This window comes from Salmo trutta, chromosome 12 (assembly GCF_901001165.1).
Source record: "Salmo trutta chromosome 12, fSalTru1.1, whole genome shotgun sequence".
NCBI lineage: Eukaryota > Metazoa > Chordata > Actinopteri > Salmoniformes > Salmonidae > Salmo > Salmo trutta.
In genome coordinates, this window is record NC_042968.1 from 35,263,112 (window position 1) to 35,288,111 (window position 25,000).

The 25,000-nt window shown below is 44.4% G+C and overlaps 1 protein-coding gene across 1 annotated transcript in view; it reads right to left on the minus strand.

Moving 5' to 3' along the window:
• The window catches only part of LOC115203425 (cell migration-inducing and hyaluronan-binding protein), a gene marked incomplete in the record, with an annotated part of 60,087 nt that overhangs the window by 19,459 nt on the left and 15,628 nt on the right, over positions 1-25,000 (minus strand). Inside the window, 7 exon segments of the mRNA XM_029768118.1 lie at positions 572-781; positions 4,109-4,278; positions 18,506-18,697; positions 20,289-20,436; positions 21,167-21,288; positions 21,775-21,870; positions 23,521-23,591. Coding sequence (XP_029623978.1) covers positions 572-781; positions 4,109-4,278; positions 18,506-18,697; positions 20,289-20,436; positions 21,167-21,288; positions 21,775-21,870; positions 23,521-23,591 — 1,009 coding nt within the window.

The window sequence follows — 25,000 nt, forward strand, 5'->3', positions numbered from 1 at the left end:
GGCATTTTTTATATCACTATTTCTGACTTTCGTGTCGCACCTGCCTGGTTGAAATATGTTTTTCATGGTTTTGTATGCGGGGCGCTGTCCTTAGATAACCGTATGGTGTGCTTTCGCCATAAAGCCTTTTTGAAATCTGACACAGCGGCTGGATTAACAAGAAGTTAAGCTTTATTTTTATGTATTACACTTGTGATTTTATGAAAGTTAAATATTTATAATTCTGTAGTTTGAATTTCGTGCTCTGCAATTTCACCAGATGTTGGCCAGGTGGGACACTACCGTCCCACCTGCCCATAAGCAGTTAACCACACACACACACACACACACACACACACACACACACACACACACACACACACACACACACACACACACACACACCACACACACACACACACACACACACACACACACACACACACACACACACACACACACACACACACAGGGTAGAGAGGCTGGGCGAAGGTGGGTGTCGTCGTGACAACTGAATGGCCGACCAGCAGCACTTTTATACTCACAAATGTATGGAACCAAATGTTCAAGTGTGTGCATGCATATTTCTAACCAGTAGGCCGTTAGAGCCGTGCACAGTGACACAGCGGGAGAAGGTGTGGTGGATGGACAGATCGCTGACGGAGGTGGGGGGATCGTAGCCTCCCTTCTGGTCCACGTCTCCGTTCATATGGAAGTGGACAGGGTAGTGACCCATAGACTGTTGACCCATGTGCTGCAGCTCGACACCGGACACCTGCACAGACTTAAAGCCACGCTCCACCTGGGAGGGAGACATGTGGGGACAGGGGGAGAGTGAGACAGTTAGAAAGTGAGCCCGCTAGAGAGTGAGACCGCCAGAGAGTGAGCCCGCTAGAGAGTGAGCCCGCTAGAGAGTGAGACCGCTAGAGAGTGAGACCGCTAGAGAGTGAGCCCGCTAGAGAGTGAGACCGATAGAGAGTAAGACCGCTAGAGAGTGAGACCGCTAGAGAGTGAGACCGATAGAGAGTAAGACCGCTAGAGAGTGAGCCCGCTAGAGAGTGATCCCGCTAGAGAGTGAGACCGATAGAGAGTGAGCCCGCTAGAGAGTGAGACCGCTAGAGAGTGAGACCGCTAGAGAGGGAGACCGCCAGGGAGTGAGATCGCTAGAGAGTGAGCCCGCTAGAGAGTGAGCCCGCTAGAGAGTGAGACCGCTAGAGAGTGAGCCCGCTAAAGAGTGAGACCGCTAGAGAGTGAGACCGCCAGGGAGTGAGATCGCTAGAGAGTGAGCCCGCTAGAGAGTGAGCCCGCTAGAGAGTGAGCCCGCTAGAGAGTGAGCCCGCTAGAGAGTGAGACCGCTAGAGAGTGAGCCCGCTAGAGAGTGAGACCGCTAGAGAGTGAGACCGCCAGGGAGTGAGACCGCTAGAGAGTGAGCCCGCTAGAGAGTGAGACCGATAGAGAGTGAGACCGCTAGAGAGTGAGACCGCTAGAGAGTGAGACCGCTAGAGAGTGAGACCGATATGGTGAGACCGCTAGAGAGTGAGACCGCTAGAGAGTGAGACCGCTAGAGAGTGAGACCGATAGAGAGTGAGACCGCCAGGGAGTGAGACCGCTAGAGAGTGAGCCCGCTAGAGAGTGAGACCGATAGAGAGTGAGACCGCTAGAGAGTGAGACCGCTAGAGAGTGAGACCGCTAGAGAGTGAGCCCGCTAGAGAGTGAGACCGCTAGAGAGTGAGACCGCTAGAGAGTGAGACCGCTAGAGAGTGAGACCGATAGAGAGTGAGACCGCTAGAGAGTGAGACCGCTAGAGAGTGAGACCGATAGAGAGTGAGACCGATAGAGAGTGAGACCGATATGGTGAGACCGCTAGAGAGTGAGACCGCTAGAGAGTGAGACCGATAGAGAGTGAGACCGCTAGAGAGTGAGCCCGCTAGAGAGTGAGACCGCTAGAGAGTGAGCCCGCTAGAGAGTGAGCCCGCTAGAGAGTGAGCCCGCTAGAGAGTGAGACCGCTAGAGAGTGAGACCGCTAGAGAGTGAGCCCGCTAGAGAGTGAGACCGATAGAGAGTGAGACCGATATGGTGAGACCGCTAGAGAGTGAGACCGCTAGAGAGTGAGACCGCTAGAGTAAGATCGCTAGAGAGTGAGACCGATAGAGAGTGAGACCGATAGAGAGTGAGACCGATAGAGAGTGAGAGAAAGACAGAGAGTAAGACAGAAGAATTTGAATGTGAAAGAAACAGTGAAAGTGTGAGAGATTGAGTAGCAGACAGATAAAAAGATAGCGAGAGTTTCCATGCATGAGAGACTAATCAAATTGTTTCCTTAATTGTTCATTAAAATGTGGTTGACTAGAATGTAATGGGAAGAATTTGCAGGCAGTGGAGATGGACGTGGCTCCATTCCATACTAGCTGTGTATCTTCTCCTGGTGTGCGTCCCAAATGAGAGCCCTGCATTTCCTGGTCAAAAGTACTGCACTATTATAGGGTGGCATTTGGGACACACGCCAGGTCCTATGACTGACAGCTTCAATAAACAGCTGTCTATTGAACAGGATGCAATCCAACTCATTCTAAAGACTATGCCAGTGTGCCATTGTGTGTGTGTGTGTGTGTGTGTGTGTGTGTGTGTGTGTGTGTGTGTGTGTGTGTGTGTGTGTGTGTGTGTGTGTGTGTGTGTGTGTGTGTGTGTGTGTGTGTATGTATCTCCCTCCTAGGTTGCGCTTCACACTTTGTTTCTGTGCTGTAAATAAAATTTGCTTCATTGAGACGGAACTCAATCAAAAGAGCTTCCAAGAAACTTTCACTCGTTGGAAATGTTCTGCCAAACCTAATTACAGTAATGGCAAACAGCATAATACAAGAAACTCTCCCAATGTGACACCCCCTGTCAGCAAAGTGACAATTGTTTATTTGTGCAAACATTAGCCTGCCTGCTTGCTTAAATCAGGATTGGTATCTGGCATGAATACTATCCATAGCTGTTATGGTGCTGTGTGCGTGTGTGTGCGTGTGCGTGTGCGTGTGCGTGTGCGTGTGTGTGTGTGTGTGTTTGCCTGCCTGTCCATCTGTCATAGAATCACACTGGCCTAATGACAGCCGACATACCACTGTCATAACGATGATATTACAGATGTCATTGACAGATTGCGTCACCATATGTCATCTGATGACAGTCATGACCCAAACCAGATCATTACTGTAATAATCTAGTTGGCTGGTGTGTGTGACAGTCTCAGCTCTCTCTGTCCTAACTGTGCTCCCCAGAGTCTGGGCGTCTAGCCATGCTAGATGGGGACGGAAGGGTTGTGCTTTCTAACTAAACATCTGATTATAACTAAACTCTATAAACTGTTCCCTTACCCTCACCTAACCTGTAAGGACAATAGATGAGCCCAGTTTCTTAATGTAACCTTTATGTTAACTGTACAGTATAGCCCAAAACAATAGCCCATTTCTTCTGGTGAAGGCCTCAAGGTACTGAATAAACAGAAAAGAAAGACATGATCAGGGCTGCAGAACTCTGGTACCTCACAGACTGTAGCCCTTTCCTGCAGTCAAATGACCTTGAGGCCTCACGGGTGGAAGGTTACTAATAATATTCATAATTAATAAACATTATTTCAAAAACCCGCCGAAAATCCGGTGTTTCTATGTCAAACGGTTTTGTTATATTTCAGTTGTCTGTGATGTATATAAAGTGTAATATTGGGATGCAAACGCAACATTTAATACATTTCAACTGTATATCTGACATGGTTCAGGTGTCTTCTTTCTTTATCCCATAACCATGTGTGTGAGGTGTATACTTTAGTTTCAAAGTAGAATTGTTTAAGAATACCAAGAAACACTATGTGACCCTGATTTAGCCCACTGCAGTAAATGGTTAAGGAAGTTAAGTTACCAGAATTGTCCGGCCCTACACACAATATCTACAAGTTTGGATCAGTGGAAGGATAAAGAAAAGATGAAAGTAGACGGAAGGACAAAGAGAAGATATAGGGGTTTACGGAAGGATGAAGAGAGGATGAATGGGTGGATGGATGAATAAAATAAAGGTGTAGATAGAGGGATGAATAGATAGATTGGAGGGGTAGATTCACGAAAAATGAATGACATGTTAATTAAATTACCTTCACGTGTCCTCCGAAAGTGTCGAAGGCGAAGAACTTGCAGGCCTCGGTGCCGTAGCAACCAGGTTCCATCTCGCCGCGCACCAGGATGTTGCGACTCAGCAGGCCGACCTCTGCCCTCATGTCCACCCCATCCACCTCCTCACCCATATGGAGGAACACTGGCTTACCTACACACACACACACACACACACACAAAGAGTTGGAACACACCTAGCAGCACACATACACAGACATACGAATGCACATGTGTACCCACACACACACACACACACACACACACACACACACATCAGGGTTTCCGTTAGCAGGTAATTTCCGGCTTTTGGCCGATAAAATAAATGAAAAGCCGATAAAATTGTAGACAGCCAAATTGTCCGGGGCTGGTCTGCTGCTGAGGAGAGTGAGAGAGGAGCCTTGGCCTAGGATACTGTTGATTGTGAAGATGGAGCCCTTTTTCATCAAAGTAAAATGAAAATTAGAGAGCAGTGAAAAGCCTACATGGCGGGGCTCCAGACTGCCACCATTTAGTCTCGCTGGGCGAGTTAAAACATGTATTGGTCGCATCTGTGCGAGCTGCACATTAATTTACCTCACTCAAAACGTCTTTGTTTTTATGAGGCTAAAACCTTGATTTGGTGAAACGGTAAATGACATTATCCTCATGATTCCTGTAATGAAAGTGTCTGCCTACCTGCCCCTGTTTCGCTGGGGCCTGCTGCTATGTTGAGCCTTTTCAGAGGGAAAAAATGCTCCAGGAGAAGTGTTCTGTATAACACTTTTAAATCCAATTGTGGGGAAAACACAGCTATCCTGTTGTCAAAGGTGGAGCGAGGATGTTCTCAGATTTCTGTAGATATACTTTTTATTTCTTTGAGCTCAAAAGCAACTATTTTACAAACAAGATATTTGCTATGAAACTATTTTACAAACAAGACATTCGATATGGCTGTGAGATATGGAGCACACTAAATGTGGATTGGCCATTGTGAGTGCATTTGTTTTTATATTAAAAGTACTGTAATAGCAGCGGTGGGTATTATCTGTAGAGATAGTGACCTAGTAGTTGGGTTTAGTTATTACATTAAATGTACTGTAATAGCAGCGGTGGGTATTATCTGTAGTGATAGTGACCAAGTAGTTGGGTTTAGTTATTACATTAAATGTACTGTAATAGCAGCGATGGGTATTATCTGTAGAGATAGTGACCTAGTAGTTGGGTTTAGTTATTACATTAAATGTACTGTAATAGCAGCAGTGGGCATTATCTGTAGAGATAGTGACCTAGTAGTTGGGTTTAGTTATTACATTAAATGTACTGTAATAGCAGCGGTGGGTATTATCTGTAGAGATACTGACCTAGTAGTTGGGTTTGTTTTTCCATTAAATGTAATGTCATGACGTGGCCCTCTTTGGGGATAGCGAGTACCCTCCCCCTCTCTCTGCACCATCCCCCCCCTCTCTCTCACCATCCCCCTCTCTCTCTCCCCCTCTCTCTTCCCCCTACACCCAGGCTCTGTTATCGCAGATCATAAATTCCTAGAGGAGTCTCTCTCCTCATGGCCAGAGTGTAGAGAAAGAAGGTTTCAAAGGAGAACAAAGGAACCTCTTCTCCATCATAGAACTTGAGAACTGAACAATGTCCATGTTTTGGAGAATGTGTACACGGTCGGTGGAGAATCCAGTTACGACCGGTCCATTTCGTTTAATGTTTGTGAAACTCATGAGACAATACAGCCACATTACCATATCTCTGTTTATACAAGAGCCTCAGTTGTGAGGCTTGCATCTAATTGTTGAATAAAATGAATGAGTAAAGATGAAACTATTTGTGAAATTATCTAATGTGATTATAAACTGTTTAATGAAGGAAACTCCAATATCCTTTGGAGTTTAAGATAGGTTATAAGTAAGTCTGTTGTAAAAGAAATACCATTAGCCTATTGCTGTCATTTGTTGGGTACATAAGCACCCGCCTTTCTTGGTAATATATCCTTTTCAAAACTTTTGTGAAGGTTAAAACCAATTCGCATGTAATGGCTGTTGTGGTGAATGGATGACCAAAACGCAGACGGGATGTGAATGCTCATCTTACTATTTAATTGGAATAAAAGGCACACTCAGCAAAACAAGAAACAATAGACCGACAGGAACAGTTAGCAGGCTAACATAAAGCAGTGCTAAAACAACAACCCACAAACCCCAGGTGAAAAACACACTCCTAATATATGACTCCCAATCAGGAACAACGATATCCAGCTGTTCCTGATCAGGAGTCACAAGACTAACACAGAAACAGACATACTAGAAAACACATACAGACTTCATCTGCCATGTCCTGACCAAAATACTACACAACTACTCCCTCTGCTGGTCAGGACGTGACATCGCAAGTGTTTTGTTTCATTCGGTTTAGCTATTTTATTTACAGAAATTATGTTCCAACTGTAATGTTGTGTTTGCCGCAATATAATATCCTGCTCGTATTTACACTATCAACAATGGTTCGACTGTACTTTTGATATTACCCTAATAAAGGTAAGGAACTTTTGAGAAGGTGTGGAGTGGCTATTAGCCTACTATACTGCAGGTCTATGATATTAAGACAGTGCGCGCCAGCTCTCCAACTGATGTCACGACCTGACCATAGTAAGATGTTATTTTCTATGGTTGATTAGGTCAGGGCGTGACAGGGGGTGTTTTTCTATGTTTTGTATTTCTATGTTGGTTTTGTTTGGGATGATCTCCAATTAGAGGCAGCTGGTCCTCGTTGTCTCTAATTGGAGATCATACTTAAGTAGTTTTTTTTTCCACCTGGGGTTGTGGGAGATTAGTTTTGAGTAGTGTCTGTTTCACCTCTGTGTCACGGTTTGTTGTTTTTTGTCATTCAAGTTTATTTATGTATTGCATAGTTTCACAGTATAAATAAAATGTGGAATGACACACACGCTGCACTTTGGTCCGCTCATTCCTACGACAACCGTGACAACTGACGGACAGTTGAACTTGAGGTGAGGAAGAATGTTCAGGCCTACCAGAGTTACTACTATAATATACAATAAAATGCTGATCTTTATACAAAATATTCAGAAAATGAACAAATTAGCCTCCTTCTGTATGCCTATATCTGTATAGCAGATGCAGTATGCTATCTGACGAGAATAAATACCTTCATGTCGGTGTCTTAAAGCATATCTCTATCTCTGGGGCTGGCCCTAAGCTTCCTAAATAGAACTATCATTAAATAGTACATGCAAAACATCAGTCTCAACGTCAACAGTGAAGAGGCAACTCCGGGATGCTGGCCTTCTAGGCAGAGTTGCAAAGAAAAAGCCATATCTCAGACTGGCCAATAAAAAGAAAGGATTAAGATGGGCAAAAGAACACAGGCACTGGACAGAGGAACTATCAAATGCCTCTTCACTGTTGACGTTGAGACTGGTGTTTTTCAGGTACTATTTAATGAAGCTGCCAGTTGAGGACTTGTGAGGCGTCTGTTTCTCAAACTAGACACTAATGTACTTGCTCAGTTGTGCACCGGGGCCTCCCACTCCTCTTTCTATTCCGGTTAGATCCAGTTTGCGCTGTTCTGTGAAGAGAGTAGTACACAGCATTGTATGAGATCTTCAGTTTCTTGGCAATTTCTCGCATGGAATAGCCTTCATTTCTCAGAACAAGAATAGACTGACAAGTTTCAGAAGAAAGTTATTTGTTTCTGGTAATTTTGAGCCTGTAATCGAACCCACAAATGCCGATGCTCCAGATACTCAACTAGTCTAAAGAAGGACAGTTTTATTGCTTCTTTAATCAGGACAACAGTTTTTAGCTGTGCTAACACAATTGCAAAAGGGTTTTCTAATGATCAATTAGCCTTTTAAAATGATAAACTTGGATTAGCTAACACAACGTGCCATTGGAAAACAGGAGTGATGGTTGCTGATAATGGGCCTCTGTACGCCTACGTAGATATTCAGTAAAAAAATCTGCCGTTTCCAGCTAACAATAGTCATTTACAAATGTCTACACTGTATTTCTGATCAATTTGATGTTATTTTAAATGGACAAAAAAGTGCTTTTCTTTCAAAAACAAGGACATTTCTAAGTGACCAAAACTTTTGAATGGTAGTGTATATATTAATCTTAATATTATACAATGGACACCTAAGCCTATGGGTCTATGCATCCAATGCCCTGATGCATTTAGTGCTCTGACTGCTGAACCATGAGGTGGACAATTACTGTTTTCGAAAAGTAAAAACCAATAAAGCAATAGGCTTTAAAGTTTTGCATATTCTACACACCCAAACACAAGGAATGGTTGTTTGTAATTAGTTAGGCTGTTTTTAAGGACATATAAATGTGGCTCATTTGGCCAACATTCCTCATTTATTGATGGTGCTGGCTGCGTGGGTGGAAGCCCTAATGGATTACACACCCAATCCATATGTCCGATAAAGTTAAATCTTCCCTGACACACACGTACTGTATGTACGCACACACACACACACAGAATATACACACCGAAGCACCTGCCTGGAACATGTGAGAGCATTACTCTCAGAAGGCAACCAGAGAATGTTTTTAGTGTTGTTCTTTAGAGTCAATTTACACTAGTGGGAAAAAATTGCCCTGTGATTTTAGAAGGCCTTTTAGATTGAAAGAGGAGGGAGATAAACTAGAGTGTGTGTGTGTAGAGGGATCACTTGCGATACCAAGCGAAATTCGACATTTGTGCAGGTCCTCCGGAAGTTGTGAGACAGCATCAAAACCGGCCACTAGGGGCAAAAAACAACATCCAAGAGCTAGTGCCCCACACTGGGATTGAACCCAGTTGTTTCTGTGTGGTCACAGAATGACGTCACTCACTCACTCACTCACTCACTCACTCACTCACACAGGAATCGGTCTGTGAAGGATTTGTCTGTATTTGAATGTGATTGTCTGTCTCTTCAGACATCTCCCTTTAGTCTGAAGATGTGACAGCTGTGAGGTTGTGACAAGAACCACTCTGTAGTTGGCAGGGCCGCAGACCAAACACACGGAGAGAAAGGGTGAGAAATGGGAAGAGATTTAATGGAGGGAGGTTGAGGAAGATTATGATGGTGGGTGTTAAAGGTCACAGAATGAGTCTGCCAGTCCAGCTACTGGGGAGCTAGATATATGACAGATGAGAACTATTAGAGGGGGAGGGAGAGAGGAGAGGAATATACACATCACGAGAAGAGAGGAGAGAAAGGGAGAGAGGAGAGGAATATACACATCATGAGACGAGAGGAGAGAAAGGGAGAGAGGAAATGAGAGAGAAAGAGGAGAGGAATATACACATCATGAGACGAGAGGAGAGAAAGGGAGAGAGGAGAGGAATATACACATCATGAGACGAGAGGAGAGAAAGGGAGAGAGGAGAGGAATATACACATCATGAGACGAGATGAGAGAAAGGGAGAGAGGAAATGAGCGTGAGAGGAGAGGTTGTGACAAGAACAGCCCACTGTCTGTGACATCTAATGATCGAGGTAGATACTAAAGAAATATTAATGAGTTCAGAACATTCACTTTCCCCAGGTTCAGTCTTCTCTCCTCACTAATGGCATCATATTACATGAAAGGGAATGAAATGAAAAGAACAGTAAAAGAATCAGCTGGTCAGCCACGCATCTCAACCCTCCTTTACTGATAAAACCTTTCTGTGCACAAAGAAAGTGACTGGATCACTTCTCAGGATTTACTCATCAGTGCAATAAAGACTGACAGCAATCTCTGCCCCCATTGTCTCTCTCCCCCGGCCCCCCTTCTCTCCACCCTCTTTCTCTCTTTCCTCCGCTCCTGCCCCCGTCTACCCCTCTCTCTCCCAATTGTTAATGATGCGGAGGAGACAGGCAGAGTTAGATACCTGGGTACTGTTGGTTCTGAAATGGTCTGCCTTGAGGGAGCCGTTGGAAAGAATCACGGCCACCTTTTGCCCTGCTACTGGCGCTCCCCTGACAACACTGACAAACTGCATCCTCCACTGACGAACGGAGAGAGTTGGAGAACATACCGTGACCCTATTAGGAAGGAGAATTTGTCTGTGAGTGTTTGTATAACGGTGTCTGCCAGTCTAACTGCCTGACTGTCTGAGATTATCATGGTCAAATGATTTAATTTGGATATACACATTAATATTATTGTGAACCACATGCAGAGACACATTATCAACTGTCCCTGAAAATGCATCATTAGCCACACACACACACTTTCCAATTAAAAGAATCTCTCTCTCTCTCTCTATATTCATCGTCTCTCCTCCTCTCCTCCCTCCTCTCTCCTCTCTCTCTCTCCTCTCTCTCTCCTCATCTCTCCTCTCATCTCTCCTCTCTCTCTCTCTCTCTCTCTCTCTCTCTCTCTCTCTCTCTCTCTCTCTCTCTCTCTCTCTCTCTCTCTCTCTCTCATGACTGAACGCACTGGCCACGCCCACATGCCACGCCCATATGCAAGACAGAAATAGCAGAATTTTGCCAACTTATTACCTGACTGCCATTTCCCATTTAGCAGAAACCTTTATCCAAACAGGCTTATGTTTTGGTCATGGCCTTCATCAGAGCCTTGGGTAGACTAGCCTCTGCCTAACTCTTTGAACATCCACAACAAGAGCTTCTAATTGTGCATCACTGGAGGGCTATGAGCGGAATTAATAAATACAGAAATTAAATTAATAGGTAGATCGAAGTTGAAAGGGGTTAGTGATGAGCCAGAGTCTACCTATCATTAAAATAGATTTCTCACACACACACACACACACACACACACACACACACACACACACACACACACACACACACACACACACACACACACACACACACACACACACACACACACACACACACACACACACACACACACACACACACACACACACATACACACAAGCACCTAATTAATAGGCCTAGAAAACAGAGGTGCAGCCCCTAGATAAACAACTCATTAGTCAGGGAATATTAAACATTGATGTATCTACTGTGGAAGTCTTCAGAGTGAACTGCTTTCTGCTCTTATAGTCAAACTAACAAAAAGCATCCACACACACACACACACACACACACACACACACACACACACACACGGTCACGAAACAAACACACACACACGGTAACATGCACACACACATATACGAACACACATTCACACACACACGGTCACATGCACATACACACACACAGCCAATTGAGGGCATGTCACATTAAATCAGTGGTAACTTCTAAAAAGCAGAGATAGAGCCAGAGAGAATGGCTGGGAGCTGAAAGGAATGAAGGCAGCGACCAAAAAAAATGTCATGTTACGTCAACACAGGTAAGGTTGTGTTTTGATGCCATTCCAGTTACGCCGTTCCAGCCGTTATTATGAGTCGCCTCCCCTCAGCAACCACCACTGAACTGTGTGTGTGTGAACTCTGTCAGAGTGTATGGTCTCTCACTCACTGAGAAGAACACTCAGTCTCTTTCTCCCTTCCTCTCACTGAACCAGAGAGAGACGTTTCATTGGCTGAAACTCTGTCCCAACAGACACAGACACACATGCACGCAGACAGATAGACACAAATACAAAAAACAAGCACACACACCCACACACCTACACACACCCACACAGACCCACACACACCGTCTTGCTGTAGGCTGGTTTGACCTACTAGTCTAATAACAGATCTTTTCATGTTTCTCTCTTTGATATTACAGTCCTCTGATCATCTGGTTCACGGTGGGGCAACTGGCGGCCCGCGGCCCACAGATCAATTTCCACCAAAAAACTCAGCTTCTAAACTTCCTGTTGAGAGTTAGAATGTAGAATACACTATATCTGCCTCATGGCAAAATGTGTAGAATTGCAGGAAATTAACTCTAAAACATACATTGTGTGTGTGTGTGTGTGTGTGTGTGTGTGTGTGTGTGTGTGTGTGTGTGTGTGTGTGTGTGTGGCAGCTAGTGCCGGCTCTGACTGCATGTGTGTAGCCACTGTGAAATAGTTGGAATGGTACCAAGAAAAGGTATTCCATGCTGTGAATTCTAGCTCCATGAACACACACGCACGCACGCACGCACACACGCACACACGCACACACGCACACACGCACACACACACACACACACACACGCACGCACGCACGCACACACACACACCTTATGGGCCCTGGTGAAATTAGTGCACTATATAGGAAATAGTCAATTAGAGGATAGTCAATTAGAGACAGAGGCTCTGGTGGCATGCTAGACATCTGAGCAAACACTATGAACAAGTCATTAGCCTTATGAGGGGAGAGAGAGAGAGAGAGAGACTCTTTATTATTAGGCCGGAGAAAAACAAACACTGAAAGAAAAAAGAGAGTTTGGGAGGGAGTGCAGGTCTTTGTGCCAGGTCACGTGCCAGTTTTAGATGAGAGCTGGAAGAAAGAGATGAGAGAGAGAGAAAGAGAGAGACAGAGCGATAGAGAGAGAAAGAGAGAGACAGAGCGATAGAGAGAGAGAGGGAGAGAGAGAGCAATAGAGAAAGAGAGAGACAGAGCAATAGAGAGAGAGAGAGGGAGAGAGAGAGCGATAGAGAAAGAGAGAGAGACAGAGCGATAGAGAGAGAGAGAGGGAGAGAGAGAGCGATAGAGAAAGAGAGAGAGACAGAGCGAGAGAGAGAGAGAGAGAGACAGAGCGATAGAGAAAGAGAGAGACAGAGCGATAGAGAGAGAGAGAGAGAGAAAGAGAGACAGAGCGATAGAGAGAGAGAGAAAGAGAGAGCGATAGAGAGAGAGAGAGAGAGAGCGATAGAGAGAGAGAGAGAGAAAGAGAGACAGAGCGATAGAGAGAGAGAGAGGGAGAGAGAGAGCGATAGAGAAAGAGAGAGACAGAGCGATAGAGAGAGAGAGAGAGACAGAGCGATAGAGAAAGAGAGAGAGATAGAGCGATAGAGAGAGAGACAGAGCGATAGAGAAAGAGAGAGAGACAGAGCGATAGAGAGAGAGAGAGACAGAGCGATAGAGAAAGAGAGAGAGATAGAGCGATAGAGAGAGAGAGAAAGAAAGAGAGACAGAGTGATAGAGAGAGAGAGAGAAAGAGAGAGAGCGATAGAGAAAGAGAGAGAGAGAGAGAGCGATAGAGAGAGAGAGAAAGAGAGACAGAGCAATAGAGAGACAGTCTGAATAACTATACCTGCGTTCTAAATAGAAGGCGTATTGGGTATCATGTCTTATAGTAAAATGTAGTATGCTTTAAATGGCAGGATGTCATACTCATTTCATCTTTTTAATCTAGTAGAATTCACTGCAAACTATTGAGGAAGAGAATCATCTTCAAGATCCATGTGTCTGACAGAACGGTCCTAGTACGCTGATGTTAGTTCCTTGCTGCAGTCCTCTTCTAATAAAAGTACATTCTAAATAGTATTTAGTACGATTACTTCACAGTATGCAGTTGTAGTCAGTACTACGCAAGACTTCAGACACGACCAAAGAGAAAGCGAGAGAGTGGCCTTGTCCATATGTGTGTGTGTGTGTTTGTGGCCTTTTCCATTCTAAGAAAGAAAGAAAGAAAAAGAGAGACAGATGGATAAAGATGTAGAGACAGAAAGAGAGACAGATGGATAAAGATGTAGAGACAGAGAAAGAGAGACAGGTGGATAAAGATGTAGAGACAGAGAAAGAGAGACAGGTGGATAAAGATGTAGAGACAGAGAAAGAGAGACAGATGGATAAAGATGTAGAGACAGAGAAAGAGAGACAGGTGGATAAAGATGTAGAGACAGAGAAAGAGAGACAGGTGGATAAAGATGTAGAGACAGAGAAAGAGACAGATGGATAAAGATGTAGAGACAGAGAAAGAGACAGATGGATAAAGATCTAGAGACAGAGAAAGAGACAGATGGATAAAGATCTAGAGACAGAGAAAGAGACAGATGGATAAAGATCTAGAGACAGAGAAAGAGACAGATGGATAAAGATCTAGAGACAGAGAAAGAGACAGATGGATAAAGATCTAGAGACAGAGAAAGAGACAGATGGATAAAGATGTAGAGATAGAGAAAGAGAGACAGAGGGATAAAGATGTAGAGACAGAAAGAGAGACAGATGGATAAAGATGTAGAGACAGAGAAAGAGAGACAGAGATGGATAAAGATGTAGAGACAGAAAGAGAGACAGATGGATAAAGATGTAGAGACAGAGAAAGAGAGACAGAGGGATAAAGATGTAGAGACAGAGAAAGAGAGACAGAGGGATAAAGATGTAGAGACAGAAAGAGAGACAGATGGATAAAGATGTAGAGACAGAAAGAGAGACAGATGGATAAAGATCTAGAGACAGAGAAAGAGAGACAGGTGGATAAAGATGTAGAGACAGAGAAAGAGAGACAGGTGCATAAAGATGTAGAGACAGAGAAAGAGAGACAGATGGATAAAGATGTAGAGACAGAAAGAGAGACAGATGGATAAAGATGTAGAGACAGAGAAAGAGAGACAGATGGATAAAGATGTAGAGACAGAGAAAGAGAGACAGGTGGATAAAGATGTAGAGACAGAGAAAGAGAGACAGAGGGATAAAGATGTAGAGACAGAGAAAGAGAGACAGAGATGGATAAAGATGTAGAGACAGAGAAAGAGAGACAGAGATGGATAAAGATGTAGAGACAGAGAAAGAGAGACAGATGGATAAAGATGTAGAGACAGAAAGAGAGACAGAGATGGATAAAGATGTAGAGACAGAAAGAGAGACAGAGGGATAAAGATGTAGAGACAGAAAGAGAGACAGATGGATAAAGATGTAGAGACAGAGAAAGAGAGACAGATTGATAAAGATGTAGAGACAGAAAGAGAGACAGATGGATAAAGATGTAGAGACAGAAAGAGAGACAGAGGGATAAAGATGTAGAGACAGAAAGAGAGACAGATGGATAAAGATGTAGAGACAGAGAAAGAGAGACAGATTGATAAAGATGTAGAGACAGAAAGAGAGACAGATGGATAAAGATCTAGAGACAGAGAAAGAGAGACAGATGGATAAAGATGTAGAGACAGAGAAAGAGAGACAGATGGATAAAGATCTAGAGACAGAGAAAGAGAGACAGAGATGGATAAAGATGTAGAGACAGAGAAAGAGAGACAGATGGATAAAGATGTAGAGACAGAGAAAGAGAGACAGAGATGGATAAAGATGTAGAGACAGAGAAAGAGAGACAGAGGGATAAAGATGTAGAGACAGAGAAAGAGAGACAGAGATGGATAAAGATGTAGAGACAGAGAAAGAGAGACAGAGATGGATAAAGATGTAGAGACAGAAAGAGAGACAGATGGATAAAGATGTAGAGACAGAGAAAGAGAGACAGATGGATAAAGATCTAGAGACAGAGAAAGAGACAGATGGATAAAGATGTAGAGACAGAGAAAGAGAGACAGATGGATAAAGATGTAGAGACAGAGAAAGAGAGACAGATGGATAAAGATGTAGAGACAGAAAGAGAGACAGATGGATAAAGATGTAGAGACAGAGAAAGAGAGACAGAGATGGATAAAGATGTAGAGACAGAGAAAGAGAGACAGAGGGATAAAGATGTAGAGACAGAGAAAGAGAGAGAGGGATAAAGATGTAGAGACAGAGAAAGAGAGAGATGGATAAAGATGTAGAGACAGAGAAAGAGAGACAGAGATGGATAAAGATGTAGAGACAGAGAAAGAGAGACAGATGGATAAAGATGTAGAGACAGAGAAAGAGAGACAGAGATGGATAAAGATGTAGAGACAGAGAAAGAGAGACAGATGGATAAAGATGTAGAGACAGAGAAAGAGAGACAGATGGATAAAGATGTAGAGACAGAGAAAGAGAGAGAGGGATAAAGATGTAGAGACAGAAAGAGAGACAGATGGATAAAGATGTAGAGACAGAGAAAGAGAGACAGATGGATAAAGATGTAGAGACAGAGAAAGAGAGACAGAGATGGATAAAGATGTAGAGACAGAAAGAGAGACAGAGATGGATAAAGATCTAGAGACAGAGAAAGAGAGACAGAGATGGATAAAGATGTAGAGACAGAGAAAGAGAGAGATGGATAAAGATGTAGAGACAGAGAAAGAGAGACAGAGGGATAAAGATGTAGAGACAGAGAAAGAGAGAGATGGATAAAGATGTAGAGACAGAGAAAGAGAGATGGATAAAGATGTAGAGACAGAGAAAGAGAGACAGAGATGGATAAAGATGTAGAGACAGAGAAAGAGAGATGGATAAAGATGTAGAGACAGAGAAAGAGAGATGGATAAAGATGTAGAGACAGAGAAAGAGAGATGGAGAGCAATTACATCAGATATAATGTGATGTAGAGAGGAAGCTCATGACTTACTATGATGCCCCAGAGGCCTTCAGAAGCCTGGGAATAGATTAATGTTTGGCCCCAGGAGGAGGGAGCCTTTCTGGGATACAAGCATTTCCCACAGCAAGTGCAGCCTAAATCCCTGTAAGTCAGATGGAATGGAGTTCAGGTTTGGAGATAGAGTTGAGTTGTGCTTCAGGCCAGGGATCTGATTAGGAACATGTTGTATAGGTATGCAGGGATTTAGACAGCGTTTGCTGCCAGAAGCCTCTGGAGCTTCATAGTAAGTCAAGCTTCCTTTCTTCATCTCATCCAACTGCTCATTATCTTCCTTTGTCTCACTCTCAGGTTCAGACTGCGCTCAATGAACACTTGTTTGACTATTGTCTCTATGCTTGTATAATGGTGTAGCAAACACACAGACACACAGACACACAGACACACAGACACACAGACACACAGACAGACAGACAGACAGACAGACAGACAGACAGACAGACAGACAGACAGACAGACAGACAGACAGACAGAGACAGAAAGAAAGAAAGAAAGAAAGAAAGAAAGAAAAAGAAAGAGAGAAAGAAAGAAAGAAAGAAAGAGAGAAAGAAAGAAAGAAAGAAAGAAAGAAAGAGAGAAAGGTGGTGGGGTGTCAGAATACTTGTTTGAATTTTGTGAGTCTGTCTGGCCAAAGATGTCTCTTGTTTTGGGTCCATTTGCATAAAAAGAAAAAAGGACTTAGAAGGCTTTAGGGATGTGTCCCAAATTACACCTTATTCCCTTTACAGTGCTACTAGATCCCTGGTCAAATGTAGTGCACTGTGTAGGGAATATGCTGCCATTTGGGACGCTAACTAGGAGTTGGAACACTAACCTTGTTATTGTGAGTATGAGGGTGAGAAATGTAAAACACATGGTAGAATGAAACACACACACACACACACACACACACACACACACACACACACACTATTATACAACTTCCACTTATGCGTTCACAAGAATCTCTCCAACAGCTATTTTCAGCACATAAACAATCTTCTCTCTGTCCGTCCCAATGAGCAGTGTTCCAAAACCATCACACACACACACACACACACACACACACACACACACACACACACACACACACACACACACACACACACACACACACACACACACACACACACACACACACACACACACACACACGGTCCATTCCAGAGGTATGGACAGAGAGTCCAGTGATTGTCATTTAGTAGGTCAAGCATCTGCACTGGGATGCAGAAATCTGGGGCAATTACAAACATTACCTGTGCTTCATTCTCAGGCCTGTATTCTCTCTATATAGTGCACTACTTTTGAGTATAGCCCTATTGGCCCTAGTCTAAAGTAGTCCACTATATAGCCCTTTTGGCCCTAGTCTAAAGTAATGCACTATATAGTAAATAGGGTGGCATTTTGGACACATACCCTGTCTCTCTGTCTGTTTCTCTGTCTGTCTGTCTCTCTGTCTGTCTCTCTGTCCATCATTCAACACATCAATCTATGCCAAGGCAGCAAGGTTGAAGTTGCTTCCACACACACACACACACACACACACACACACACACACACACACACACACACACACACACACAGTATTTAGTAATGTTCTATGTTTTATGTGGACCCCAGGAAGAATAGCTGCTGCTTCCTCAACAGCTAATGGGGAACCCAATAAAGATACACACACAGTCTAGATAGGTGAAAGTTCTGAAACCTTAATAGCAGTCCTATAGTCTAAGGTCTATGACTTTTGACCCGGTTGCTATTGCAACAGACGTTAGGTCAGTCAACCTTAGACTTATATTTATCAGAGACTTAACTTGCTGATACAAAGTACAGACATTACAGCAGCATCACCTTGCACACACACACACACACCAACGCAAGTACACACACACACACACGCACACCCACACACACCAACACACACACACACACAGGTACACACACACACACGCACACCCACACACACTTACACACACACCAACACACACACACACACAGATACACACACACACACACACCCTCCACCATCCACCCCACACACACTCACCTTGGACTTTAACCTGTGTGGGCCCACAGGCAGGGCAGGGTAGTATGGTGAACTCCTCAGCCTGGTGCATTGAGTAGTCAGTACTGGCCAGCACCAGTCTGTCTCCTGGGCCCCAGCCTTCAGCTGGCTCAGCTAACTCCAGGACAGTGCTGTTGGACAGACGCTCTACAGAGATGGAGGCCTGGGGACGCACTGGAGGGACAGAGAAATACGTCAATCAATTTGGTTGTATCAAATGCACTGACACACACACACACACCCTAACACGCATGAACACACAAACACACCCATACGCACGCACCCTTCCCATAAATCAGTTGGAGCAGCTGGGCTGTCAGGTTAACTGAATAAACTCCAATGAAGAGGAGCCATAACTCTCCTGCTGAATGTGTGTGTGTGTTATTCATAATGCATGTGCTGTACAGTATGTCCTGTGTCTGTGCTGACGTCTAGGAGGATCATGTGCTGTACAGTGTCACATCCTGACCATAGAAATATGTTATTTTCTATGGTAGTGTAGGTCAGGGCGTGACAGGTTTTGTCTTCTTCTATGTTTTCTATTTCAATGTTCAGGTTCTAGTTTTGTATTTCTATGTTGGGGTTTTGTTTGGGATGATCTCCAATTAGTGGCAGCTGGTCCTCGTTGTCTCTAATTGGAGATCATACTTAAGTAGGGTTTTTTTCCACCTGGGTTGGTGGGAGATTCTGTCACGGCTGTCGTAGGAATGAGCGGACCAAAGTGCAGCGTGTGTGTCGTTCCACATTTTATTTATACTGTGAAACTATGCAATACATAAATAAACTGAATGACAAAAAACAACAAACCGTGACGCATAGGTGAAACATACACTACTCAAAATGAATCTCCCACAAACCCAGGTGGGACAAACACCAACTTAAATATGACCTCCAATTAGAGACAACAATGACCAGCTGCCTCTAATTGGAGATCATCCAAAACACAACCCAACATAGAAATACAAAAACTAGAACAACCCAACATAGAAATACAAAACTAGAACATAACAACATAGAAAAACTAAACTAGAAAACCCCCCTGTTACGCCCTGACCAACTCTACCATAGAAAATAACAACTTACTATGGTCAGGACGTGACATACAGTATGTCCTGTGTCTGTGCTGACGTCTAGGAGGATCATGGATGAATATAACAGTGTAAGAGGATCGACATGGCACTAATGGACTAATGGGGGAACGCCCCACACCTTAATCACCTTCATCAAACCACATTCAATCTACAAGCTAAAGGATATCACACACACACACCTAAATTACCTCAATCAAATCAGTCAGCTAAACCATGGTACATGATGACATTGTGGACACATGGCTGTATAATGATATGGGGGAAAGGATGTCACCACACCATACTAATAATAAAGAGGAGTCTGTCTGTCTGTCTGTCTGTCTGTCTGTCTGTCTGTCTGTCTGTCTGTCTGTCTGTCTGTCTGTCTGTCTGTCTGTCTGTCTGTCTGTCTGTCTGTCTGTCTGTCTGTTCTTAACTTACTTGCCTAGTTAAATAAATGTTTTAAGTTTTTTAAAGCCATTGGCACACACATAAACACATGCACGTGGACACACACACACACACACACAGATGCATGTGGACACACACACACACATAAACACATGCATGTGGACACACACACACACACACACACACATAAACACATGCACGTGGACACACACACACACACACACAGATGCATGTGGACACACACAGATGCACACGGGCACCCAACTACAGACCAGTATCCGTACCTAGTTTACCACAGAGGAAGCGTACTCGGTAGTTGTGGCAGAGGCCGTGGCTCTGGTCCTTGTTGAGACAGACGAAGCCGTAGTCCCTGTCAGACTTATAGATGACATCTCCTGTCTCGTTAGATGGCACACCATCATGGGACTCAGCCTGGAAGAGAGAGAGAAGGGGGGGGGGGGGGTTAGGAAGAGGTAGAGGGAAAAGAATAACTATGTTTGTCACAGCAGTGCTTAACAGAAGCCTTAGCTTCGACATCCAAAGAACAAGCCAAGACGGCAGTTTGTTAATGGTAAAATAATGTCTGTTTAAAACACCAAGGATAAAGAAGTGAGCTTTTTCCTGTCACAGTAGACTGTGTGGGTATGACAGACAATGAGTGACAGTGTGTGTGTGTGTGTGTTTAGTTTTCACTGTGGATGCCAAACAGCTTCTGCTTATGCTGTACATGGTGGCAGAGTGAATGTAGTATCTGTGAACACACACACACAGTGCTGGCTGCTGTGGCCTCATCATAATTACAGGCAATAAAAATGGAAATAGATCAAGCTAAGCTTTGCCTTCTTTTGGCACATCATTGTTCCAAAGTTATTTGGCTGCTACAGAGCTATAGGCACCAGCTGTTCAGGTGTGTGTGTGTGTGTGTGTGTGTATGTGTATGCATGTGTGTGCATGTGTATGCATGTGTGTGCGTGCATGCGTTTGTGTATGTGTGTCTGTGCGTGCGAATGTGTTTGTGTGTGTGTGTGTGTGTGTGTGTGTGCATGCATGCGTTTGTGTATGTGTGTCTGTGCGTGCGAATGTGCGTGCGAGTGTGTGTGTGTGTGTGTGTGTGTGTATGTGTGTGTGTGTGTGTGTGTGTGTGTGTGTGTGTGTGTTTTACCTGTATATCCATGGGGGTGCTACAGAGACGGTCAGGGTAAGCCTTGTGGAGGTCAGACAGCTTCTCCCAGTCTCCTGATCCTCTCTCATCATCTCTGTCAAACCACTCAGTCCACTCTGCCTCTGTAATACACACACTCATTTCAATGGGATTCCTACACACCGTTGCCAAGATGTTGATATTGATGTGTGTGTGCATGAATGTGTGTGTGTGTGTGTGTGTGTGTGTGTATGTACGTGTGTGCATGAATGTGTGTGTGTGTGTGTGGAGATTAATGAAATGTACATCAAGGATTAGACTTCTTTCCACTGTGTTCTGACAAGGAGCATTAGTAGGAGAGTAGTTGAAGGGAATCTTTCCATATTATGTTGTCTGGGTTCAGTAGGGACCGTGTGTATGTGTGTGTGTGTGTGTGTGTGTGTGTGTGTGTGTGTGTGTGTGTGTGTGTGTGTGTGTGTGTGTGTGTGTGTGTGTGTGTGTGTGTGTGTGTAATGAATGTAGGGGAATCTGGCTGCTCTGTTGAGCTGAATTTAAATCAAAGGCTTTCAAACAGTGATGATATGACCCCGACGGCCAGTCAGAAGTGTGTGTGTGTGTGTGTGTGTTACCTTGCACCCATTGGCTGGAGGTGGTGATGGTGAAGTGCTCTCCGTATTCTGACTGGAACATCCGTGAACAACGAGCCTCCGAGGAGGCTTTGGTCCCTGTTCTCACACACACACGCACGCACGCACGCACACGCACACGCACACGCACACGCACACACACACACACACACACACACACACGTCAGCAGAGTAGGGAGAGGACATGTCCAGCATACTTTAACAGTCTGTGTTTTCTTTCTTTCACTCTCCCACTAGCTGTTCGTCTGTCCGTCTGTTGTCTGTCTGTTCGTCTGTCTGTTCATCTGTCTGTTTGTCTGTCTGTTCGTCTGTCTGTCCAGACAGGTGTTTGGTTTATAACATCTATTACACTATGTAAACTAAGAAATACAAGTACAATAGAGAGCGAAAGAGAGAGAGAGAGAGAGAGAGAGAGAGAGAGAGAGAAAGGGAGAGAGAGAGAGAGAAGGGGACAGATACTCTAGAAAGTAAGAGAGGGAGAGAGAAGGGGAGAGATACTCTAGAAAGTAAGAGAGAGAGAGAGAAGGGGACAGATACTCTAGAAAGTAAGAGAGGGAGAGAGAAGGGGACAGATACTCTAGAAAGTAAGAGAGGGAGAGAGAAGGGGACAGATACTCTAGAAAGTAAGAGAGAGAGAGAGAAGGGGGAGAGATACTCTAGAAAGTAAGAGAGAGAGAGAGAAGGGGGAGAGACTAGAAAGTAAGAGAGAGAGAGAGAAGGGGGAGAGATACTCTAGAAAGTAAGAGAGAGAGAGAGAAGGGGGAGAGACTCTAGAAAGTAAGAGAGGGAGAGAGAAGGGAGAGAGACTAGAAAGTAAGAGAGAGAGAGAGAGAAGGGGGAGAGATACTCTAGAAAGTAAGAGAGGGAGAGAGAAGGGAGAGAGACTAGAAAGTAAGAGAGAGAGAGAGAAGGGGGAGAGACTCTAGAAAGTAAGAGAGGGAGAGAGAAGGGAGAGAGACTAGAAAGTAAGAGAGAGAGAGAGAAGGGGGAGAGATACTCTAGAAAGTAAGAGAGAGAGAGAGAAGGGGGAGAGACTCTAGAAAGTAAGAGAGGGAGAGAGAAGGGGAGAGATACTCTAGAAAGTAAGAGAGAGAGAGAGAAGGGGGAGAGATACTCTAGAAAGTAAGAGAGAGAGAGAGAAGGGGGAGAGACTCTAGAAAGTAAGAGAGGGAGAGAGAAGGGGAGAGATACTCTAGAAAGTAAGAGAGAGAGAGAGAAGGGGGAGAGATACTCTAGAAAGTAAGAGAGAGAGAGAGAAGGGGGAGAGACTCTAGAAAGTAAGAGAGGGAGAGAGAAGGGGGAGAGATACTCTAGAAAGTAAGAGAGAGAGAGAGAAGGGGAGAGATACCCTAGAAAGTAAGAGAGGGAGAGAGAGAAGGGGGAGAGACTAGAAAGTAAGAGAGAGAGAGAGAAGGGGGAGAGACTCTAGAAAGTAAGAGAGAGAGAGAGAGAAGGGGGAGAGATACCCTAGAAAGTAAGAGAGAGAGAGAGAAGGGGGAGAGACTCTAGAAAGTAAGAGAGAGAGAGAAGGGGGAGAGACTCTAGAAAGTAAGAGAGAGAGAGAGAAGGGGGAGAGATACTCTAGAAAGTAAGAGAGAGAGAGAAGTAAAGGGAGAGAAGGAGGTGGGTGAAAGGGAGAGAAAGAGAGATATTGTGAGGGAGAGGTTGAGGGAAAGATAAGGAGAGAAGAGGGTAGAGAAAGGACAGAGAGATGAGAGAGAGGTTCACCTTGATAGATAGCATGATCCTCCACTGCAGAGGATGAGTTGCCTTTCAACGCAATGAAACTCCAGGGATGACTGAGGAGAGACCGATGGAGGGAGCGAGAGAAGAGGTAGAGAGACAGAAAGTGGAGAGAGGGGGGAAGAAATAGGGAGATTGAAAGTGTGAGGATGCAAGAGGACAAGGATAGATGGAAAGTAAAGAAAAATAGGGAGGAGGGGGGAGAGATATATTGCCATTAGACACACACACACACACACACACACACACACACACACACACACACACACACACACACACACACACACACACACACACACACACACACACACACACACACACACACACACACACACACACACACACAGTTCCAGCCCTGGTAATGATGTTGACATAAGGAGTGATGGGCTGTCGGAAAAACCCAGGGGCAGGATGGGTAATTACAGTAGCAATCCCATCATGCCTCACTCTTGTGAGGACACAGTGACACAAGTGTCAGGGGAGAGATGTGTGTGTGTGTTTGTGTGTGCGTGTGGCGTGCTAGGTGTCTGAAGAGAGTCTGTGTGATATTCACACCAGGACATTCCAACTACATTATGCATTAGGATTCCACCAGGAACAGTCAGAGAACTGACATTAGAACAAAAGTCATCCTCAACGTTCTAGCTGGTCATTTAGAAAAAAAGGAAAAGGTGTCCATTCCCAGCCACTGAAACAAAATGAGCGACTTGGTGTATAGAGAGAAGAGGAGAGGGCCTACCACCGAGCCTTGGGGGACATCAGTAGTGAGCAGTTCCCAGCCACTGAAACAAACTGAGTGACTTGGTGTACAGAGAGAAGAGGAGAGGGCCTACCACCGAGCCTTGGGGGACATCAGTAGACATTGTAGCTTTGCTACCTATAATGCATGTGTAGCACATGGGGATGCATGAAGCTTACTCCTCAGCCTGAAGTGTTCCCACTTGCACCAGCGAATAGCTAGCTTTTCACGTGGCGCCGACTAGTAAGACGCTTCAGGATGGTGATCACGTGTGTTAGCAAGGCAGAGGTCCCAAGTTTGCACCAGGTATGGGCCGAATCAGGAGGAAGTACGCGCTAATCAAGCAGCGTGACGTCCTTTACACTAGCTAGCCATCATGTTCTCATTTAACAGCAACGTTACCGGAGACAAGCAAACTGATGTGACGTTTTATATAGATCAGCATGCCAGATATGTCTCTAAAGGTGTCTACAGTAAGACATTATATCAACAACTATTGGCTTTCATGACATGTAAGAGCAATACACACACACACACACACACACACACACACACACACACACACACACACACACACACACCATCCCCCACTCATAAATACCACCGTGGTAAACATATGTAAATTGCATTCATGGAGGATGGATTGCAGAGATCTTCTTGTTGCCAAAATGATTGCCTTATTAAAATGTTCTCTGGCACACCGCAAATAATACATTCCTTATTCTG